This window comes from Callorhinus ursinus, unplaced genomic scaffold (genome assembly GCF_003265705.2).
Source record: "Callorhinus ursinus isolate GAN/ISIS: 27379988/994484 unplaced genomic scaffold, GSC_fseal_2.0 scaffold82, whole genome shotgun sequence".
Taxonomy (NCBI): Eukaryota; Metazoa; Chordata; class Mammalia; order Carnivora; family Otariidae; genus Callorhinus; species Callorhinus ursinus.
This window is the reverse complement of record NW_027397144.1, coordinates 51621-75579: the sequence shown is the minus strand read 5'-3', so window position 1 is coordinate 75579 and position 23959 is coordinate 51621. Positions and strand designations below refer to the sequence as shown.

The window sequence follows — 23959 nt, the reverse complement described above, 5'->3', positions numbered from 1 at the left end:
TTTCACGTTTCACATTTAGGTCTTTAATCCATTTGAGTTTATTTTTGTGTATGGTGTAAGAAAGTGATCCAGTTTCATCCTTTTGCATGTTGCTGTACAGTTTTGCCAACACCATTTGCCAACACACTGGGATCATGACCTGAGCCAAAGGCAGATGCTTAACCAACTGAGCCACTCAGGAGCCCCTTGTAGAAAGAATTTGGAAATTTTCCTTTCTTCTTTTTTTGGGGGAATAGAGATGAGTAGGTATTAACTCTTCTTTAAATGTTTGGTAGAGTTCACCTGTGAGGCATCTGGTCCTGGACTTGTTTGTTAGGAGTTTGTTTTTTGTTTTGTTTTGTCTTACTGATTCAATGTCATTGTTAGTAATTGGTCTGTTCAAAAATTCCATTTCTTCCTGATTCAGTTTTGGGAGGTTATATGTTTGTAGGAATTTATCCATTTCTTCTAGGTTGTCCAATTTGTTGGCACATAACTTTTTATAATATTCTCTTATAATGCTTTGTATTTCTGTGGTGTTGGTTGCTATTTCACTGCCTTCATTTATGATTTTGAGTCCTCCCTCTTTTGATGAGTGTGGCTAAAGGTATATTGATTTTGTTGATCTTGTCAAAGAACCAATTCTGTTCTATTGTTTTTTAGTATCTCAATTTCATTTATTTTCTAATCTTCATTATTTCCTTCCTTATACTGGATTTGGGCTTTGTTCTTTTTGTAGCTCCTTTAGGTGGAAGGTTAGGTTGTTTATTTTGAGACTTTTCATGCTTCTTGAGGTACACCTGTATTGCTATAATCTTCCTCTTAGAAAAGTTTCTGCTGCATGCCAAAAGATTTTGGACAATTGTGATTTCATTTTTATTTGTCTCCATGTATTTTTAAACTTTGAATTCCTGGTTGACCCATTCTTTGTTTATTAGCATGTTGTTTAACTTCCATGTATTTGTATTATTTCCAGATTTTTTTCTTGTGGTTTATTTCTAGTTCTATACCACTGAGGTTGAAAAAGGATGCATGATATGATTTCAGTTTTTTTGTATTTGTTGAGACTTGTGAGCTTGTGACCCAATATGATAATCTTCTGTAGAATGTTTTGTGTGCACTGAAAAATATGTTGTCTTCTGCTGTTTTGGGATGGAATGTTTTGAATATCTGTAAGGTGCATCTGGTCCAGTGTGTTATTCAGATCCATGGTTTCCTTGTTGATTTTTAAAAAATATTTTATTTCTGTGAGAGAGAGTGAGCAAGCACGAGCAGGGGGGAGGGTCAGAGAGAGAAGCAGACTCCCTGCTGAGCAGGGAGCCCACCATGGGACTTAATCCCAGAACACTGGGATCATGACCTGAGCCAAAAGTAGATGCTTAACTGACTGAGCCACCCAGGCACGCTCCTTGTTTGTCTGGATGATCTATCCATTGACATAAGTAGGTGTTAAAAGTCCCCTGCTGTTATTGTATTACTATTGATTTCCTCTTTTTTTTTATAGTTTTATGTATTTGGGTGCTCCCAAGTTGGATGCATAAATATTTACAATTGTTACGTCTTCTTGTTGGGTTGTTCCCTTTATGATGATACAGTGTCCTTGTCTCTTGTTACAATCTTTATTTTAAAGTCTTATTTTGTGGGCGCCTGGGTGGCTCAGATGGTTAAGCGTCTGCCTTCGGCTCAGGTCATGATCCCGGGGTCGTGGGATCGAGTCCCGCATCGGGCTCCCTGCTGCTTGGGAGCCTGCTTCTCCCTCTGCTTCTCTCTCTCTCCCCCTGTCTCTCATGAATAAATAAATAAAATCTTAAATAAAATAAAATAAAATAAACTCCTTTAAACCTTTAAAAAATATTAAAAAAAAATAAAGTCTTATTTTGTTTCATGTAAGTATTGTTACTTCAGCTTTCTTTCACTTCCATTTGCATTGTAAATGTTTTCCCATCCCTTTACTTTCAATCTACATGTGTCTTAATGATTGTCTTGTAAGACAGCATATAGATGGGTCCTGCTTTTTAAAAAATTTTATCTATCTATCTATCTATCTATCTATCTATCTATCTATCTATCTATTTTATTATGTTCTGTTAATCACCATACATTACATCATTAATTTTTGACTGGTCCTGCCTTTTTTTTAATCCATTCAGTCACTCTGTCTTTTGGACTATTTAGTCTATTTACATTCATAGTTATTATTGATAGGTATGTACTTATTGCCATTTTGTTACTTGTTTTATGGTTGCTTTTGTAGTTTTTCTCTGTTCCTTTCTTCTCTTGCTCTCTTCCCTTGTGATTTTGTGGCTTTCTTTAGTGATATGCTTGAATCCCTTTCTTTTTATTTTTAAGGGTATCTATTATACGTTTTTGACTTGTGGTTACCACTCAGGCTTATATATAATGTCCTATGCATATAGCAAGTCTATATTAGGTTGGTCTCTTAAGTTTGAACCCATTCTAAAAGTACTAAATTTTTACCCTCCCCCACATTTTATGTATATTTTGTCATACTTTACATCCTTTCATTTTGTGAATCCCTTGACTGATTTTTTAAAAGATTTTATTTATTTGAGAGAGGGAAAGAGCAGGAGCAGGGGGAGAGGAGGGGCAGAGGGAGAGGGAGAAGCAGACTCCTTTTTTTTTTAAAGATTTTATTTATTTATTCATGAGCGACAGAGGGGGAGAGAGACAGAGAGAGAGAAGCAGAGGGAGAAGCAGGCTCCCAAGGAGCAGGGAGCCGGATGCAGGACTCAATCCCAGGACCCTGGGATCATGACCTGAGCCGAAGGCAGATGCTTAACCGACTGAGCCACCCAGGTGCCCCTATTCTTAATTTTTTAAAAGACTTATTTTTAAGTAGTCTCTACACCCAGTGTGGGCCTCAAACTCATAACCCCAAGATTAGGAGTCACTTGCTACACCAACTGAGCCAACCAGGTGACCCTGTATTGGGCTCCACACTGAGCATAGAGCCTACTTAAAAAAAAAAATAAGTAAAAGTGCTTATTTTAATTTTTAAGTCTGGTTTTCTGGTCATTGTAACTTAGCCAGTCCAATGCTTAGTAGCATTTTCTTAAATGCCTTGCCTATGTCTCTTCATCTCTTGCCAAGTAGACCTGTGTAAGAAGTCATGCCTTTAAGCTTCAGGCAACTTACAAGACCAGGTTATTTTTCATTTCCTGTTTGGGCAGGGTCTAAAAGTCAACCAAATCTGGATGACTTGGGACTTACCCTCTTTCCTGAGCATGTGCATAGCCTTGTTCATGCATAGAATTCTGGATCCCCAGGAACTGATTGGAGCTTTTCAAAGTCTCCAAGGTTATACCCTGGGGATAAGAGCTTTTTTTTCTGCTAAGCCGAGCCCTGAGTAAAATCTAATAGCCCAACACCCTGAGCATATAGATTTTCTAGGAAGCTGCAAGCTTAGATTAATAATATCTGTATCTATATCTATAATCATACATATATTCATGATAGATTATACACAGACACACACACAGTGGATTTTAATGTAAGAGTACAAAGGACTTACTGATACAGTTTCAGATTCTGCATTGCAACTAACCTAAAGAAACCTCCACTTGTTGAGTTTTCGTGCTTTATCAAGGAATATCCACAGTGATTTTTAAAGACTGTTAATATGTTCCTCTTCTTTTCAACTACTTATCTGTGTGAGTCTAGATTTTCTTCAAAATAACAGAAAACACTATGCAGAAGTAGATACGAGAATCCAGGAATCTTTTGAGCCATGCATTAATGAGGTGTACCATGTAAAAAAAATTATCACTCTTCTCAGTAACTTTTTAAATATGTAAGTATTTTAGAAAATATTGACTGTTTTGGGGCTGGTTCTTTTAACAATGCTCAGGTCTCTTTGTTGACTGCAAGGCTGCTGACTTTTTTTTTTTTTTTTTTTTTTTTTTTTTTTTTTTTCTTTTTTTTTTTTAAAGATTTTATTTATTTATTTGAGAGAGAGAGAGAGAATGAGAGATAGAAAGCACGAGAGGGAGGAGGGTCAGAGGGAGAAGCAGACTCCCTGCTGAGCAGGGGCCCGATGTGGGACTCGATCCCGGGACTCCAGGATCATGACCTGAGCCGAAGGCAGTTGCTTAACCAACTGAGCCACCCAGGCGCCCTAAGGCTGCTGACTTTTGACTACTATGCCGTAGAGCTATGGAGAGAAGAAGAATAGAAATAATCTGAAGTTAAATTGTCAAAGACCCTTTTCTTTTTCCAAGGTTCAGTGATTTTTCTTGGATAGATAATTTTCCATTTGTTCTGTGTCTTTGGTGAGTTTCTAGAGTTCTGAATTGATTGATTCTGTTTTGCCCATCATTTGTTGTTTTAGTGGGGGAGATAAGTTAAACAGGGCCCTCATTCTATCCTTCTGAAAGCTGATCTCCCAAGTGCTTTTACTTTTGCTTCGTCTGTTAGAAATTTGTCATAATCATTTTGTTGCTCCTAAAGCCATACTTGTCTTTCTTCAGAACCTCGAAGATAAAGTTTCCACAGTTTGATGATAGTTTGTTGTACACTACATGGTTCTCTCACATGCATTGTTCCCCATTGTAGAAAAGCAGCTCAGCAAACCCACTGTGATCACCCAGATGAAACAGGAAGATGAAATGAAAACAGGGACAGGAAATCACCAAGATACCTGTTCAAGTGAGCAATGGGCATATATAAATGTTTTGTACCACATCTGGTGGGGGTGAGGAAGAGCTACATTATGAGAAGTCAAACAGGGAACTTAAAAAAATACCCTTTAAATTTGAGTAGAAAGCAGAGACCATTTGGTATGAGCTTATTCATGTACTTTCAGAATTCCCAATCTTTGGCTTTTAACCTATCATTTCATAGTTTTTTTTTTTAATTACGTTATGTTAGTTACCATATAGTACATCATTAGTTTTTTATTTTTAAAGATTTTATTTATTTATTTGAGAGAATGAGAGAGAGAGAGCACTGAGGGAAGAGGGTCAGAGGGAGAAGCAGACTCCCTGCTGAGCAGGGAGCCCGATGTGGGACTCGATCCCGGGACTCCAGGATCGTGACCTGAGCCGAAGGCAGTCGCTTAACCAACTGAGCCACCCAGGCGCCCACATCATTAGTTTTTGATGCAGTGTTCCATGATTCATTGTTTGCGTATAACACCCAGTGCTCCATGCAATATGTGCCCTCCTTAATACCCATCACCGGGGGCGCCTGGGTGGCTCAGTTGGTTAAGCGACTGCCTTCGGCTCAGGTCATGATCCTGGAGTCCCGGGATCGAGTCCCGCATTGGGCTCCCTGCTCAGCAGGGAGTCTGCTTCTCCTTCTGACCCTCTTCCCTCTCGTGCTCTCTATCTCTCATTCTCTCTCTCTCAAATAAATAAAATCTTAAAAAAAAAATAACCCATCACCAGGCCAACCCATCCCCCCACTCCCCTCCCCTCTAAAACCCTCTTGTTTCCCGGAGTCCATAGTCTCTCATGGTTTGTCTCCCTCTCTGATTCCCCCCCCTTCATTTTTCCTTTCCTTCTCCTAATGTCCTTCATACTTTTCCTATGCTTTGAAAGAAAGACCTGCTTATGCTTTAATATTTACATCTAGAATCACTAATTATTCCCGTTTTGCGTGTGTGTGTATAGCTATAACCTTTGCTTATTAACATAATTTTCATTCATGATAGAACCATTCCTTAATAAATGACACAAAACACTAAAGCATGTAAATACCATTCTTTTGATCATGAATGCATTTTTCTTACACATTGTCTTCCTAACACATTGTCTTCCTAAGTTTAGGGTCAATTTGAAGAGAAATCCACATGGATCTTAGTTTTTGTCCTTATCTCACCATTTCATACTCGAGGTTGTTTCCTGTTTGTGTCAGATTGGGCTTGGGCTTTACCTGCTTTTGTCAGCATATTGACAAAAACTTACTTTCCCCCAATTTGTTCAGATGGGATGGTTCTCCTTAAAACCAAACAACCACAACATAAGCAAGATATTTTGGAGAAAGAAGCACGCAGTGGCAAGAAGGTAAGAGTCACATGGGAATTTCTTGCTCTCTGTTAGAAGTCCAGAATTCCATGTAATACTAAGGGGGCAATTTGAGGCACTCATTTTACCAATAGAAAACAGGAAATTCTCTAAATATCATGAATTTGAAGGAAATGTACCCATTAGCTCCAAAAATGGTTGCTGAGAATCCCCAAAGTAAATATTTTCATAATGGAAGTTAGATACTAAATATTGAAAACATCCACTCCAAAGCATTTATGTGTTAAATGTCTCTATAAAGAGACCCTGATGGGAGCAATGTGGTATAAGATTCATATTATTCAAGCTAATAAACTCAAGACAGGAACTGTATATTCACTAAGAAAATGTTAGGTAAGCTCTAGTTTAAACATGTCAGAATTTATGATTTTGGGGGAAAGATTCTCAATCAATATAATGAATGTGATAAATCTTGTGATCATAACTTACTTCAACCAATAGGAGCAAACTCATGGAGGAAGATCCATTGAACAGAATAAAATTGCCTTGAGCATGAAATCTAGCATCACTCAGAATCAGAGAATTCATCCTGACGAGAATCCCCATCAGTGCCTTCATCTCGGGAAAGCCCTCAGAGATTGTTTACACCTTAACCCACATGAGAACATTCTTTTGGGGGAAAAATCCAGTGACTGTAAAAATGATAAAAATAACTTCATCAGGAGTTCTTTCTTAGCTGTACATAAGAAGCAACATACAAGAGAGAAATCCTACAAATGCACTGACACTAGGAAAGTCTCAAGTTCAATCTTATATATTAAGCATGAAAAAACTTGCATTAGAGAGAAATATTTTCAGTGTAGCCAGTGTGGTAAAGTATTACAGAACCACTCATCCTTTGCATTGCACATGAGAACCCACAGTGGAGAAAAACCCTTTAAATGTAACCAGTGTGGGAAAGCCTACAGTTCAAGCTCTTATCTTACACGGCACAAGAGAATTCACACTGGGGAGAAGCCCTATGAATGCCGTGACTGTGGAAAAACCTTCAGAGATAGTTCACTTCTTAGACAACATGAAGGAATTCATTCAAGGGACAAACCTTACAAATGTGATCAGTGCAACAAAACCTTCGGTAGAAGCTCTAGGCTTACCATGCACAAGATAATACATACCAAAGAGAAGCCCTATGCCTGCAATGATTGTGGGAAAACCTTCAGTATTCTTTCATACCTTACAAGACATAAGAGGGTCCACACTGGTGAGAAGTCCATTGAGTGTAGCCACTGTGGAAAAGCATTAAGTAGTCCATCAGCCCTGAAGACACACCTGCGGATACATACTGGAGAGAAACCTTACAAGTGTGATCAGTGTGGGAGGACTTTTAGAATGAGCTGTAATCTTAATGTGCACAAGAAAATGCATGCTGGAGAGAAACCGTGTACTTGCAATGACTGCGGGAAAGCCTTCAGGGATCACTCGTGCCTTAAAGAACACGTGAGAATTCACACTGGGGAGAAACCCTTTGCATGTAATCAGTGTGGGAAAGCCTTCAGAGTGAAATCTTTTCTCACTTTACATAAGAAAATTCACATGAAAATGAAACAATATGAGTGTAAGGAGTGTGGGAAAGCCTTCGGTGGTCTCTTATCTCATAGGAGACACATGAAAAAGCACACGAGGGAAAAGAAACCCTTCAAGTGTAATGAGTGTGAAAAGGCTTTTAGGAGACATGTGTCCCTTACAATACACATAAGAACTCACACTGGAGAGAAACCCTATGAGTGTGATCAATGTGGGAAAACCTTCAGCGTAAGGTGTAATCTTACTGTGCACAAAAGAGTCCATACTGGTGAAAAGCCCTATCAATGCAGTGTCTGTGGACGTGCTTTCAGTAAGCTCTCCTCCCTTCGACGGCATCACGAGAGCACTCATGCTGGATAAAACTCCTAGTAAATGTCCATGTGCAGTAGTTCTCAGTGAACTCTCAATCCTGAAGGCATACAAGCAAATGCTAACTGCAGAGGAGAACCGGATGTAAACAATGGGAGAAAGTCCCTGAATAATATAGGTCTGTGGGAGAAATATAAGTTATGCTATGACTGTGACAAATCCTTTATTCATCCCCTAGATATGTGACCACTTGATGCTGAAAGTAAAAACTTTTAGTGTCTTCAAGACTTGTTACTTGAGAAAAATAAACACCTAATGTTTTAAGCCACCATGTTTACAGTGTGTGTGTGTGTGTGTGTGTGTGTGTATGTGTGTGTTGGGAGGGAGGTTTTATTCACAAATGACTGTCACCAATATAACTTATGTCAGGTTTTTAGAAATTTATCTAGATAATTAAAAAATTGAATTGCTACTGGGGTACCAGGATGGAGGTTACCTATATTAACTATTACACACACTGGTCAAGAAGTAGAAAGAACATTTTCAGCACTTAGAATCCTCTTTCAGTGCTTCCTTTTCACTCAGTCACCCTAATTCTTGCCACCAGAACATGTGTACTCTGTGGATTCAATGCATTTTTAAAAAATCTTTTTAAGTAATCTCTGCACACAATATGGGGCTCGAACTCACAACCCCAAGATCAAGAGTCACATGTTCCATTGACTGAACTGACCAGGTACCCCTAGAATCATGCATTTTTAACAGCTTTATTGAGATATCATTCACATGTCAAAGTATAAAATTCAGTGGTTTTCAGTATGTTTACAGAGTTGCATGCACTGTTATACCTGATATGTTATCATTGTATTTGGATTCTGCTCAACTCTATTTGTGAGATTCATCTTTCATCTATGTTCTTCCTTTAGCAGAGTTTTATTCTCATTGATATATAGCTTTCATTTTATGAATATGCACAATTCATAAAACTGTTCTGGACATTTGGGTTGTTTATAGTTGGAGTATTTTTTTTAGGATTTTATTTATTTGAGAGAGAGCGAGAGAGCATACAAGCAGGGGGAGGGACAAAGGGAGAGGGAGAAGCGGACTCCCTGCTGAGCAGAGAGCCTGATGTTGGGCTCTGTCCCAGGACCCTGAGATCATGACCCCAGCTGAATGTACGTGCTTAACTGACTGAGCCACTCAGGAGCCCTATAGTCATAAGTAGTTCTGCCATGAGCGTTCTTGCACATGTTTTAGTTCACAGCTGTAGGTATTTTTGTAGGGTCTATATTTTAGGAGTGTGGTCTGGGTCAATAGGGAATACACAAGGTCATGTTTATTCAACACTACCAAACGGTTTTACAAAGTAGTAGTTCCAATATGCATATCTGCTCTCTTGGTAATATTTTACACTGTCTTTTTCATTTTGGCAGTTTTGATGTGTGTTATAGGACCATATTTTGATTTTTAAATTTTTAAAAACTTCTCATTTTGAACCAGTTTTGCACTTAACTAGAAAAGTTTGTACAGAGTCCTGTATATCCCCGTTTCCCAAGGTTAATGCAATTTATCACCTGCTTATTTCTGGTTAGTGCTTTTTTGTGTGTGATCTCTAAAATTGCTAGTTTTGATGTCGATTTTTTCAGGCACCCTCCAAAAGCCTGCCCTAACAGTCAATTGGTTTCTTTGCATGCACTCTTTCCTATTAGAGTACTTACCTCATTCATTAAGAGACTTTATTTATTTAAAGAAAAATTTCTTAGAGTGACTCTGTGGAGATGCTCCCATGATACATGCCCTGCATCCCCAGTCTCTTCCCTATGGGGACTTAAACACCACTTTGCTTCTCTTATTCTTCCAGTGATAATCTCTGCCTCAGAGAACACTAGGAATTGGTCTAATGAGAAGCTCATCAATTCTCTTAAGGTCAGACTGAAGAAATTCAAGAATGAGATGCCCTGTCTGGAGGTGAGAGGAAACATGGGACGAGAATGATGTATACCTGTCCTCTCAGGGTCAGGAAATCTGGTCCTCCATGAGTCCTTTCTATGAGCTGTTCTCCTTAAGGATTTGAAATGCCTTGGGGAAGAAACGACAGTACATATTTGGCTAATGAGGAACTTTGGAAATTGAGCTCCCAGGGCCACAGAGACTACAGAGTCTAACTGTGACCATTCCTCTAAAAGACCTGTTCGTGTCAGGAAACACACCTGAGTCTCCTGAGATGCTCCCTCTTGCCCTGGAGCCCAATTGCCTTACTTGGTCCCTCTGCCCTTCCTGGGACAGATTTCCCATCTCTACCCTTCAATACCTAGAGGAAAGGTGAATTACTCATTGGTGACTTCAAGGTAATCTGATGTGCCCTAATAAATGCTGTGAGAAATTGAACAGTTTTTTTTTTAATCAGCCTATCTGGAGGACATCCAAGAGGTAAGGAAGTTTGGTAAGTTTGTTATATTGAATTTGCAGTCAGCTTTCATTCCCCGCTCTTACTCTGCCTTTTCAATTCCAGGGACTCTTTCCCTACCTGAACATGAATTAGCCCCTCCAGAAATTGGACAGATAGGGGTGCCTGGGTGGCTCAGTCAGTTATGCATCTGCCTTCGGCTCAGATCATGGTCCCAGGGTCCTGAGATTGAGTCCCGCATCGGGCTCCCTGCTCAGTGGGGAGCTTGCTTCTCCCTCTGCCATTCCTCCTGCTGGTGCTTGCTGTCTGTCAAATAAATAAAATCTTAAATTGGACAGATAATTCTACAAGTCTCTGGTTTCCCTCATTTTGGGGGGCTGTGAATGGGACCAGGATGGTTGAGTTTGGTTTCTCAATTTTCCTGTATCTGGTTCCAGCTTTTATCTCAGAGAACTCAAGTCTTGTTCCTACTTCTTATCTGTAAGGACCTTGAGAGAGGAGGTTGAGACCCATTAGTCTACCTTTCCAGTCTCTCAAAATCCCCAAAGAAAATATAGAAATTTAAAGCCATCAGAACAGCACAGTGAGCAGTAAAATAAATAGCCATGCAATCACTTTGCAGAATTAATGCTGACATTTTGGCCGTATTATCTTAAGATATTTTCTTTTAAAATAATAAAGTATTACATACACATTATATATTACCATTATATTTTAAACTGAGTATCAGATCCAAATCCCACAGAGAAAGGCCTTTATTTGCCTTCAGATCGGGATAACTATATATCATCATGGACAAATCCTCTATATCTCCTCCTCCCCTCCCAGAGGTTACCACTCTGGAATTGGTGGATATTTGCCATGGGTAGTTTAACACTATTAGTACATGTGAACATGTCTGATAAATCTCTACTATAGAAAAAAATTGTAATTAACCCAAATGCCCACTGATGAGAGAATGTATGTTAAAATTAATAAACCAGATCTTCCTTGTGTCAATCTTGATAAATATAGAAGATAATGTAAAGCCAAAAAAAGTTGCTGAACTGAATAATGTACTATGTATAACAAATATGAGCATGTAACATAAGCATAGAATGTTTATGGCTACATTATTACTCATGTGAAACATTTCAGGGGAATGATAACATGCAAAATTCAGTATCATGCTTACCCTCTGAGAGGGAAGGTCACTATTGAGATTGTATACAAATATGCTGGGGTTTCAAGGTGATTTCCATTGTTTTATTAATAAAACTGGGGCAAGCTTGGCACAATATCAAATTTAGTCATGCTGGCTGGTGGGCTTAAGCCCTTCATTGTCATTTTGTACTTTTTGGGATACTTAAATTGAACATAAAACATGAAACAATTATTTTAAGGAGTATTTATAATTACATAAATTCCATCATGCTGTAGCTATCATATAAATTGCTTTTCTCCTTTAATAATTTTGGTTTAATTTTATACAGCAAGAAATAACGTAAATATTTAGACTGCATATTTAAAACATTTAAGAAATTAAGGATGATATAATAGTATAAAATATTAAAATAACATGGTGTACCATGACTATGCCATAACTTAATGAATGTATTCCCATACTGATGTTTGTTTAGGTTATTTCCTTTCTCTATTTCATTATACTGAGGGCTCCCAGTGGAGATCTGAGTACATCCCTTTCAGCCCTGAGATCATATTCTTGGGGTGCCTTCCCTCCTTGCCTCTTTCACTCTGTCTCACTCTCAGCTTCCCTTCTAGACATTAGGACTGTCCACGGCAAAAACCAAAAGTGATAAGAAAAGTCATTGCAAGGCCCCACTGTGCTTGGTGCTTTTCATTTTCCATTGGTGTAATACCTGTGTGTGTGTGTGTGTGTGTGTGTGTGTGTGTGTGTGTGTATTAATTGTATTACGTTGGTCACCATACAATACATCATTAGTTTTTGATGTAGTGCCTTTGTATATTTTATGGTAGTTGCCATTATAAAAATGAGAAAATTGGGATGCCTGGGTGCCTCAGTCAAGCACCTGCCTTCAGCTCAGGTCATGATCTTAAGGTCCTGAGAGTGGGTCCCACATCACGCTCCTTGCTCTGTGGGGAAGCTGCTTCTCCCTCTGTCTGCCACTCCCCCTGCTTGTGCTCTCTCTCTCTCTCTGACAAAATCTTTAAAAAAAATGAAAATTGAATCTGCTCAGAGAGGTTCAGGGACCTTCTCATGTCACAGATCCATGTTACAATTGGGGGATTCATGATTAAACCAAGGAGTGTCTGTGTTCAAGCCTTATCCCTAGATGGTTTTTATGATCCCTTGTCTTTCTCCAGGAAAAAAAGTCGACTCTGCTCAGGGCCTCAATTTGTGAAGCAAAGGGCTCACATTAGGTGGGCTCACTGTACACATCTTGTGATTCTATCATATATTTGAGATACTGTTACAGAAATTCCTTCAATTCATTACTTCATGAGAATGGTAGGCAGATGCTTAGACATTGCTAACCCATGCCAATCCCTTATTGCCACTTTAGGGGGCATCATGAGCAATTTCCCAGGAACCTGGATAAGCCAGATGGGATGTGAGAGGCCTGGAGCTGGTCCTCGGTTGGTCCACGAGAGACTCCTTCCCCGAACCAGGGGCTGAGGGGGCTGAACCAGGAATAATAGGAAGGAGGGTCTGATCTATGGCTTACTCTTTTAACATTTTCTTTCTTTTAATTGAGATATAGCATTGCAATAGTTTCAGATGTACCACACAGTGACTTGATATATGTAAATATTGCAAAATAATTACCAGAATAAATTTCAGTAACATCCATCACTACCCATGGTCATACATTTTTTTCTTGTGATGAGAACTTTTAAGAACATTTTTATATTATCTATGATAAATAAATGAAAGACATGGGTTAAGTCAAAAATAGGAGGGACCTATGCTATTAGATAAAGAGAGGTTAATTTTCACTTTCAGAAATGGTGGTAAGAAAGGAAAAATGAGAGGGCGCCTGGGTGGCTCAGATGGTTAAGCAACTGCCTTGGGCTCAGGTCATGATCCTGGAGTCCCGGGATCGAGTCCCGCATCAGGCTCCCTGCTCAGCGAGGAGCTTGCTTCTCCCTCTAACCCTCCCCCCTCTCATGTACTCTCTCTCTCTCTCTCATTCTTGCTCTCTCAAATAAATAAATAAATCTTTAAAAAAAAAAGAAAGGAAAAATGAGAAGGCACATGCTGTGATGAGCACTGGGTGTTATATTTAACTAATGAATCACTGAACATCAAAAACCATTTATGTACTATACAGTGGCTAACAACCATAAATAAAAAAAGAAAGGAAAAATGATGGGAGAGAAAGACATTACGGGGTATGTATCAAAGTCAATAAAAGGGTAAATATATCTATCCAGACTATTAAGCTAAGCAAAGAGCTTGACGCTAATGACTTCCAGTAACATTTGAATATTTTTAGAATTAATTATCTCCCCCGTTCTTGTTTTCTTTCATTCTTTTATTTTTTTTTCTTTTTGTACCTCATCATTATGTGGTTAAAGAATGTTAAGTGGAAACGAGAAAATACCAGTGAAGAAGAGGTAGGGAACTTCTAAAATTGTCATTTGTTTTCCTCCTAAACACAGAGATAATTGGATAAAACACACTGAAGTGTTACTAATTGCATGTGCAATGTCAAAAATTTGTATTTATTACTGTAAGTCCCCACATTACCCTGAAAGTGTAATCATCCAGGTGTATTTGCTTCTTTTTTAAAGATTTTATTTATTTGAGAGAGAGAGAGCATTTGGGCAGGGGGAGTAGAGGGAGAGGGAGAAGCAGGTTCCCTGCTGAGCAGGGAGCCCTACACGGGGCTCGATCCTGGGACTCAGGAGTCATGACCTGAGCCGAAGGCAGACACTTAACCGACAGCCACCCAGGTACCACTGCTTGCAGGCATCTTAACAGGGCAATGTTTTTTTTTTTTTAAAGATTTTATTTATTTATTTATTTATTTGAGAGAGAGAGAGAGAGAGAGAGAGAGAGAGAGAGAGAGAGCATGAGAGCATGAGAGGGGGGAAGGTCAGAGGGAGAAGCAGACTCCCCGCTGAGCAGGGAGCCCGATGTGGGACTCGATCCCGGGACTCCGGGATCATGACCTGAGCCGAAGGCAGTTGCTGAACCAACTGAGCCACCCAGGTGCCCCTGTTTTTTTTTTTTTTTAAGATTTTATTTATTTATTCATGAAAGACAGAGAGAGAGAGAGAGAGAGAGAGAGAGGCAGAGGGAGAAGCAGGCTTCCAAGGAACAGGGAGCCCGATGCGGGACTCGATCCCAGGACCCTGGGATCATGACCTGAGCCGAAGGCAGATGCTTAACCATCTGAGCCACCCAGGTGAACAAGGCAATGTTTCATTCCTCTTTTTTTTTTAAGATTTTATTTATTTATTTGAGAGAGAGAATGAGATAGAGAGAGAGCATGAGAGGGGGGAGGCTCCGAGGGAGAAGCAGACTCCCTGCTGAGCAGGGAGTCCGATGCGGGACTCGATCCCGGGACTCCAGGATCATGACCTGAGCCGAAGGCAGTCGCTTAACCAACTGAGCCACCCAGGCGCCCTCATTCCTCTTTTCTTATTAAATACCTCTACTTGACAAAGATTTGATAGAAAATAGTACTGCATGGAGCACTGGGGTGTTATACGAAAACAATGGATCGTGGATCACCACATCAAAAACTAATGATGTATTCAAAATCCAAGAGGCACAGAGAACCCCTCTCAAAATCAATGAAAATAGGTCAACACCCTGACATCTAATAGTAAAACTTACTGGTCTCAGAGACAAGAGAAAATGCTGAAAGCAGCTCAGGAGAAGAGATATGTAACCTACAATGGTAGAAACATTAGATTGGCAACAGACCTATCCACAGAGACCTGGCAGGCCAGAGAGGACTGGCATGATATCTTCAGAACACTAAATGAGAAAAATATGCAGCGAAGAATACTATATCCAGCTAGGCTGTCATTGAAAATAGAAGGAGAGATACTAAAGGAATTTGCAAACACGAAACCAGCCCTCCAAGAAATATTGAAAGGGGTCCTCTAAGCAAAGAGAGAGCCTAAAAGCAGCATAGATCAGAAAGGAACACAGACAATATACAGTAACAGTCACCTTACAGGCAATACAATGGCACTAAATTCATATCTTTCAATAGTTACCCTGAATGTAAATGGGCTCAATGCCCCAATCAAAAGACAGGCTATCACATTGGATTAAAAAATAAGACCCATCGATATGCTGTCTGCAAGACTCATTTTAGACCCAAAGACACCCCCACATTGAAAGTGAAGGGGTGGAAAACCATTTACCATGCTAATGGGCACCAAAAGCTGGGGTGGCAACCCTTATATCAGACAAATTAGATTTTAAACCAAAGACTGTACTAAGAGATGAGGAAGGACACTCTATCCTACTTAAAGGGTCTATCTACACAAGAAGATGTAACAATTGTAAATATCTATTCCCCGAACATGGGAGCAGCCAATTATATAAGGCAATTAATAACAAAAGCAAAGAAACACATTGACAACAATACAATAATAGTGGGGGACTTTAACACTCCCCTGACTGAAATGGACAGATCATCTAAGCAAAAAATGAACAAGGAAATAAAGACTTTATTTTTTTTTAAAGTTTTTTAAAAAAAAGATTTTATTTATTTGACATAAAGAGAGAGACAGAACAAGCAGGCAGAGGGAGAGGGAGAAGCAGGCTCCCCGCCGAGCAAGGAGCCTGATGCGGGACTCGATCCCAGGACCCTGGGATCATGACCTGAGCTGAAGGCAGATGCCCAGCCGACTGAGCCACCCAGGCGCCCAAGGAAATAAAGACTTTAAATGACACACTGGACCAAAAGGACTTCACAGACATATTCAGAACATTCCATCCCAAAGCAATGGAATACACATTCTTCTCGAGTGCCCATGGAACATTCTCCAGAATAGATCACATCCTAGGTCACAAATCAAGTCTCAGCCGGTACCAAAAGATTGGGATTATTCCCTGCATCTTTTCAGACCACAATGCTTTGAAACTAGAACTCAATCCCAAGAGGAAAGTCGGAAAGAACTCAAATACATGGAGGCTAAAGAGCATCCTACTAAAGAATGAATGGGTCAACCAGGAAATTAAAGAAGAATTAAAAAAATTCATGGAAACCAATGAAAATGAAAACACAACTGTTCAAAATCTTTGGGATACAGCAAAGGCAGTCCTGAGAGGAAAGTATATAGCAATACAAGCCTTTCTCAAGAAACAAGAAAGGTCTCAAATACACGACCTGACTCTACACCTAAAGGAGCTGGAGAAAGAACAGCAAAGAAATCCTAAACCCAGCAGGAGAAGAGAAATAATAAAGACCAGAGCAGAAATCGATGAAATAGAAACCAAAAGAACAGTAGAACAGATCAACGAAACTAGGAGCTGGTTCTTTGAAAGAATTAACAAGATTGATAAACCCCTGGCCAGACTTATCCAAAAGAAAAGAGAAAGGACCCAAATCCACAAAATCATGAATGAAAGAGGAGAGATCACAACCAACACCAAAGAAATACAAACAATTATAAGAACATATTATGAGCAACTCTATGCCAGCAAATTAGATAACCTGGAAGAAATGGGTGTATTCCTAGAGATGTATCAACTACCAAAACTGAACCAGGAAGAAATAGAAAACCTGAACAGACCTATAAGCACTAGGGAAATTGAAGCAGTCATCCAAAATCTCCCAAGAAACAAAAGCCCAGGGCCAGATGGCTTCCCAGGGGAATTCTATCAGACATTTAAAGAAGAATTAATACCTATTCTCCTGAAACTGTTCCAAAAAATAGAAATGGAAGGAAAACTTCCAAAGTCATTTTATGAGGCCACCATTACCTTGATCCCAAAACCAGAAAAAGACCCCATCAAAAAGAAGAATTACAGACCGGGGCGCCTGGGTGGCTCATTGGTTAAGCGACTGCCTTCGGCTCAGGTCATGATCCTGGAGTCCTGGGATCGAGTCCCACATCGGGCTTCCTGCTCAGCAGGGAGTCTGCTTCTCCTTCTGACTCTCTTCCCTCTCGTGCTCTCTCTCTCTCATTCTCTCTCTCTCAAATAAATAAATAAAATCTTTAAAAAAAAAAAGAAGAATTACAGACCGATATCCTTGATGAACACGGATGCATAAATTCTCACCAAAATACTAGCCAATAGGATCCAACAGTACATTGAAAGGATTATTCAACACGACGAAGCGGGATTTATCCCTGGGCTGCAAGGCTGGTTCCACATCCGCAAATCAAACAATGTGATACAATATATTAACAAAAGAAAGAACAAGAACCATATGATCCTCTCAATAGATGCAGAAAAAGCATTTGACAAAGTACAGCATCCTTTCTTGATCAAAACTCTTCAGACTATAGGGATAGAGGGTACATACCTCAATATCATAAAAGCCATCTATGAAAAACCTACAGCGAATATCATTCTCAATGGGGAAAAACAGAGCTTTCTCCCTAAGGTCAGGAATGTGGCAGGGATGCCGACTATCACCACTGCTATTCAACATAGTATTAGAAGTCCTAGCCACAGCAATCAGACAACAAAAAGAAATCGAAGGCATCCAAATCGGCAAAGAGGAAGTCAAACTTTCACTCTTTGCAGATGATATGATACTGTATGTGGAAAACCCAAAAGACTCCACCCCAAAACTGCTAGAACTCATACAGGAATTCAGTAATGGGGCAGGATATAAAATCAATGTACAGAAATCAGTGGCATTCCTATACACCAACAACAAGACAGAAGAGAGAGAAATTAAGGAGTCGATCCCATTTACAATTGCACCCCAAACCATAAGATACCTAGGAATAAATTTAACCAAAGAGGCAAAGGGTCTGTACTCAGAAAACTATAAAATACTCATGAAAGAAATTGAGGAAGACACAAAGAAATGGAAAGACATTCCATGCTCATGGATTGGAAGAACAAATATTGTGAAGATGTCAATGCTACCTAGAGCTATCTACACATCCAATGCAATCCCCATCAAAATACCATCCACTTTTTTCAAAGAAATGGAACAAATAATCCTAAAATTTGTATGGAACCAGAAGAGACCCCGAAGAGCCAGAGGAATCTTGAAAAAGAAAAGCAAAGCTGGCGGCATCACAATTCCGGACTTCCAGCTCTATTACAAAGCTGTCATCATCAAGACAGTATGGTACTGGCACAAAAACAGACACATAGATCAATGGAACAGAATCGAGAGCCCAGAAATGGACCCTCAACTCTATGGTCAACTCATCTTTGACAAAGCAAGAAAGAATGTCCAATGGAAAAAAGACAGTCTCTTCAACAAATGGTGTTGGGAAAATCGGACAGCCACATGCAGAAGAATGAAACTGAACCATGTCCTTACACCACACCCAAAAATAGACTCCAAATGGTTGAAAGATCTAAACGTGAGACAGGAGTCCATCAAAATCCTAAAGGAGAACACAGGCAGCAACCTCTTCGACCTCAGCCGCAGCAACTTCTTCCTAGAAACATCGCCAAAGGCACGGGAAGCCAGGGCAAAAATGAACTATTGGGATTTCATCAAGATAAAAAGCTTTTGCACAGCAAAAGAAACAGTCCACAAAACCAAAAGACAACCGACAGAATGGGAGAAAATATTTGCAAACGACATATCAGATAAAGGGCTAGTATCCAAAATCTATAAAGAACTTATCAAACTCAACACCCAAAGAACAGATGATCCAACCAAGAAATGGGCAGAAGACATGAACAGACATTTTTCCAAAGAAGACATCCAAATGGCCAACGGACACATGAAAAAGTGCTCAACATCGCTCGGCATCAGGGAAATCCAAATCAAAACCTCAATGAGATACCACCTCACACCCGTCAGAAAGGCTAAAATTAACAAGTCAGGAAACAACAGATGTTGGCGGGGATGCAGAGAAAGGGGAACTCTCCTACCCTGTTGGTGGGAATGCAAGCTGGTGCAGCCACTCTGGAAAACAGTATGGAGGTTCCTCAAACAGTTGAAAATAGAGCTACCATACGATCCAGCAATTGCACTACTGGGTATTTACCCCAAAGATACAAATGTAGGGACCCGAAGGGGTACGTGCACCCCAATGTTTATAGCAGCAATGTCCACAATAGCCGAACTGTGGAAAGAGCCAAGATGTCCATCGACAGATGAATGGATAAAGAAGAGGTGGTATATATACACAATGGAATATTATGCAGCCATCAAAAGGAATGAGATCTTGCCATTTGCAATGACATGGATGGAACTGGAGGGTGTTATGCTTAGTGAAATAAGTTAATCAGAGAAAGACATGTATCATATGACCTCACTGATATGAGGAATTCTTAATCTCAGGAAACAAACTGAGTGTTGCTGGAGTGGTGGGGGGTGGGAGGGATGGGGTGGCTGGGTGACAGACATTGGGGAGGGTATGTGCTATGGTGAGCGCTGTGAATTGTGCAAGACTGTTGAATCAGAGATCTGTACTTCTGAAACAAATAATGCAATATATGTTAAAAAAAAAGAAGATAGCAGGAGGGGAAGAATGAAGGGAGGTAAATTGGAGGAGGAGACGAATCATGAGAGACGATGGACTCTGAAAAACAAACTCAGGGTTCTAGAGGGGAGGCGGGTGGGGGGATGGGTTAGCCTGGTGATGGGTATTAAAGAGGGTACGTTCTGTGTGGAGCACTGGGTGTTATGCACAAACAATGAATCATGGTCATTTACATCAAAAACTAATGATGTAATGTATTGTGATTAACATAACAATAAAAAATTTAAAGAAAAAAAAGATATATATTGTAATCCCTGGAGCAACCTAAATAAATAAATAAAAACGTCAAAAAATAGGTTTAAAATAAAAAAATCTAATGATGTATTATATGGTGACTAACATAACATAATAAAATTAAAAAAAGAATGGATAGAAAATAAAAACTTGGGACAGAATGGTATGGGGGGAAATTTGAGGGGAACACAAAGCAAGGAAAGGAGGGGTAAAGAGAGGAGAGAGGAAAGCAGGAGAAAAGGTAGGCATATTTAAGAAAGTTTCTCTTAAGTTTTGTTTTCTTGTCACCTCCATCTTTTCTATCAGACCCCTCAGCAACATGAAATCAGGAAACCTCTCAGATACTATAGAGTTCCTCCTTCTGGGACTGTCAGAGGAATCAGAACTGCAGCCCCTCCTATTCTGCCTGTTCCTGTCTGTGTACCTGGTCTCTGTGCTCGGGAACCTGCTCATCATCCTGGCCACTATGTATGACTCCCACCTCCACACCCCCATGTACTTCTTCCTCTCTAATCTATCTTTTGTTGACATCTGTTTCACCACCACAATGATTCCAATGATGCTTGTGAACATCCAGACACAAAGCAAATCCATCAGTTACATAGGCTGCCTCACACAAATCTGCTTTGTCCTGACTTTGGCTGGATTAGAAATGGAATTCTGGTCATGATGGCCTTTGATCGATTTGTGGGCCATCTGTCACCCACTGAGGTACAATATCATCATGAACCCCAAACTGTAGGCTGCTCGTTCTGCTGTACTTCCTTATTAGTGTTCTGGATGCCCTTCTCCACACTTTGATGGCACTACAAATTTCCTTCTGCACCTGGAGACCTGGAGATTCCCCACTTTTTCTGTGAATTAGCTCATACTCTCAAGCTTACCTGTTCTGATATCCTCATCAATAACATCCTCGTGTATTTAGTGACCAGCCTGTTGGGTGTTATTCCTCTCTCTGGGATAATTATCTCTCTCTTTTTTTTTTAAGATTTTATTTATTTATTTGAGAGACAGAGAGAATGAGAGAGAAAGCACATGAGATGGGGGGAGGGTCAGAGGGAGAAGCAGACTCCCTGCTGAGCAGGGAGCCCGATGCGGGACTCGATCCAGGGACTCCAGGATCATGACCTGAGCCGAAGGCAGTCGCTTAACCAACTGAGCCACCCAGGCGCCCTGGGATAATTATCTCTTACACTCGAATTTTCTTGTCTGTCCTGAAAAATCCCATCAGCTGGTGGAAAATATAAGGCACTTTCCGTTTGTGGGTCACACTTAATTTTTTCCCTGGTCTATGGGACAGGTTTTGGGGTGTACCTTAATTCTGCAGCTACACACACCCCCCAGGAAGAGTGCAATAGTATCAGCCATGTACACTGTGGTCACCCCCATGATGAACCCCTTTATCTATAGTCTGAGGACCAAGGACATGATGGGGGCTTTGAGGAAACTTCTCTAGAGTATCATCTTTCCATTAATGTGTCAGCTGCTTTGGACTTACACTGCTGGAACTTGACAAAAATAATGTGCGATCCAGACAGCCTGACCAACTTTGAATATATGAAACCAGAGATAAAATGGTTAAGGGTAAGAATTTTGAAATCAGACCAGCTGGGTTTGAATCCTACCTCCACTGAAATATAGCCATGTGGCCTTTGACACTTTATCTCAACTCTCTAAACTCAGTTTCCTCACCTATAAAATTGGCGTGATTATATTAGTTTATATTTTGGGAAGATATGAGATACTCCAGCTCAGTTAGGATGCATGCCTTCAGCTGTACTAAGGCAAAATTCTCAACTCCAATACAGTCAAGTGATAAAACAATGATCTTTCCTAACAAAAACTTAAGGGATTGGGTAGGTCCAGGCACAGAACCCCAGGGATGCATTTCACTCTGCCATGTGGTGGTATTTGCTTATCAGGGCTATTCTCTTGGTGGTCACTGATGCCTGATCCAGGGCAGAGGTCTTTCAGACCCAGAAACAAAAACTGATGACCTCTCCTTGGGTTTCCTTGCAACACAAACATAGTATTTCCAAGGAGATGTCCAGAAAGCATTATTCTTATCATCAGCCCAAATTGAGATATGTGTCCTGTATTAGTTTCCTATTGTCCTTGTAACATTACAAACTTAGCCTCTTAAAACAACATGTATGCATTCTGTTGCAGTCTGAAGGTCAGAAGTCTGAAATCAGCTATATGGCAAAGCGTTAGTTTCCTTCTGAAAGCTGGTTGGAGAAAAAGTTATCATTTAACAGGTACAGAGTTTCTGTTTGGGATGATAAAAAACGTTCAGGAAATGGATAGTGGTGATGGTCATACAACACTGTGAGTGTTCTTAATGCCATGGAATTGTACACTTAAAATAGCTGAAGACATACAAATGGCTAACTGACACATGAAAAAATGTTCATCATCATTAGCCATCAGGGAAATTCAAATCAAAACCACATTGAGATACCACCTTACACCAGTTAGAAGGGCAAAAATTGACATGGCAAGAAACGACAAATGTTGGCGAGGTTGTTTAGAAAGGGGAACCCTCTTACACTGTTGGTGGGAATGCAAGTTGGTACAGTCACTTTGGAAAACAGTGTCAAGATGCCTCAAAAAATTAAAAATAGAGCTACCCTATGACCCAGCAATTGCACTACTGGGTATTTACCCCAAAGACACAGATATAGTGAAAAGAAGGGCCACATGCACCCCAGTGTTCATAGCAGCAATGTCCGCAATAGCCAAACTGTGGAAAGAGCTGAGATGCCCTTCAACAGATGAATGGATAAAGATGTGGTCCATTATATACAATGGAATATTACTCAACCATCAGAAAGAATGAATACCCAACTTTTGTATCAACATGGATGGGACTGGAGGAGATTATGCTAAGTGAAATAAGCAGAGAAAGTCAATTATCATATGGTTTCACTTATTTGTGGAACATAAGGAATAGCATAGAGGACATTAGGAGAAGGAAGGGAAAAATGAAGGGGGGGAATCAAAGGGGGAGATGAAACATGAGAGACTATGCAATCCGAGAAACAAACTGACGGTTTTAGAGGGGAGGGGTTGAGGGGATGGGTTAGCCCGGTGATGGGTGTTAAGGAGGGCATGTATTGCATGGAGCACTGGGTGTTATAGGAAAACAATGAATCGGGGCACCTCGGTGGCTCGGTGGTAAGCGTCTGCCTTCAGCTCAGGTCATGGTCCCAGGGTCCTGGGATCGGGCCCCGCATCAGGCTCCCTGCTCCACAGGAAGCCTGCTTCTCCCTCTCCCACTCCCCCTGCTTGTGTTCCCTCTCCCGCTGTCTCTCTCTGTCAAATAAATAAATAAATCTTAAAAAAAAAAGAAAACAATGAATCATGGATCACTACATCAAAAACTAATGATGTATTGTATGGTGACTAACATAACATAATAAAATAAAATTTAAAAAATAAAAATAAAATAGCTGAAATAGTAAATTTTATGTGATACATATTTACCACAATAAAAAACTCAAAAGAATTCATTCCAATGTACCAAAGCATTAAACACAAGAATCAAAGTGATTAAATATTTTGGAAGATAAAATAGGAAAATATTTTTTAATAATTTTTTATTGTTATGTTAATCACCATACATTACATCATTAGTTTTTGATGTAGTGTTCCATGATTCATTGTTTGTGCATAACACCCAGTGCTCCACGCAGAATGTGCCCTCTTTAATACCCATCACCAGGGTAACCCATCCCCCCACCCCCCTCCCCTCTAGAACCCTCTGTTGGTTTTTCAGAGTCCATCATCTCTCATGGTTCGTCTCCCGGTCCGACTTACTCCCCTTCATTCTTCCCCTCCTGCT

At 40.0% G+C, this 23959-nt stretch overlaps 1 protein-coding gene and 1 pseudogene across 1 annotated transcript; both read left to right on the top strand.

Moving 5' to 3' along the window:
• The first annotated feature begins 6872 nt into the window (after positions 1-6872).
• On the top strand, positions 6873-7907 carry LOC112816500 (uncharacterized). The gene has a single exon (XM_073887666.1). It carries the CDS (start codon positions 6873-6875, stop codon positions 7905-7907), a length of 1035 nt encoding a protein of 344 aa, XP_073743767.1.
• Positions 7908-20434: 12527 nt separating this feature from the next.
• LOC112816463 (olfactory receptor 7G3-like) overlaps positions 20435-23959 on the top strand; it is an 18969-nt pseudogene continuing 15444 nt past the window's right edge.

Coding starts and splice junctions, on each gene's coding strand:
- LOC112816500 (XM_073887666.1), top strand. CDS start 6,873: ATGAGAACCCACAGTGGAGAAAAACCCTTTAAATGTAACCAGTGTGGG.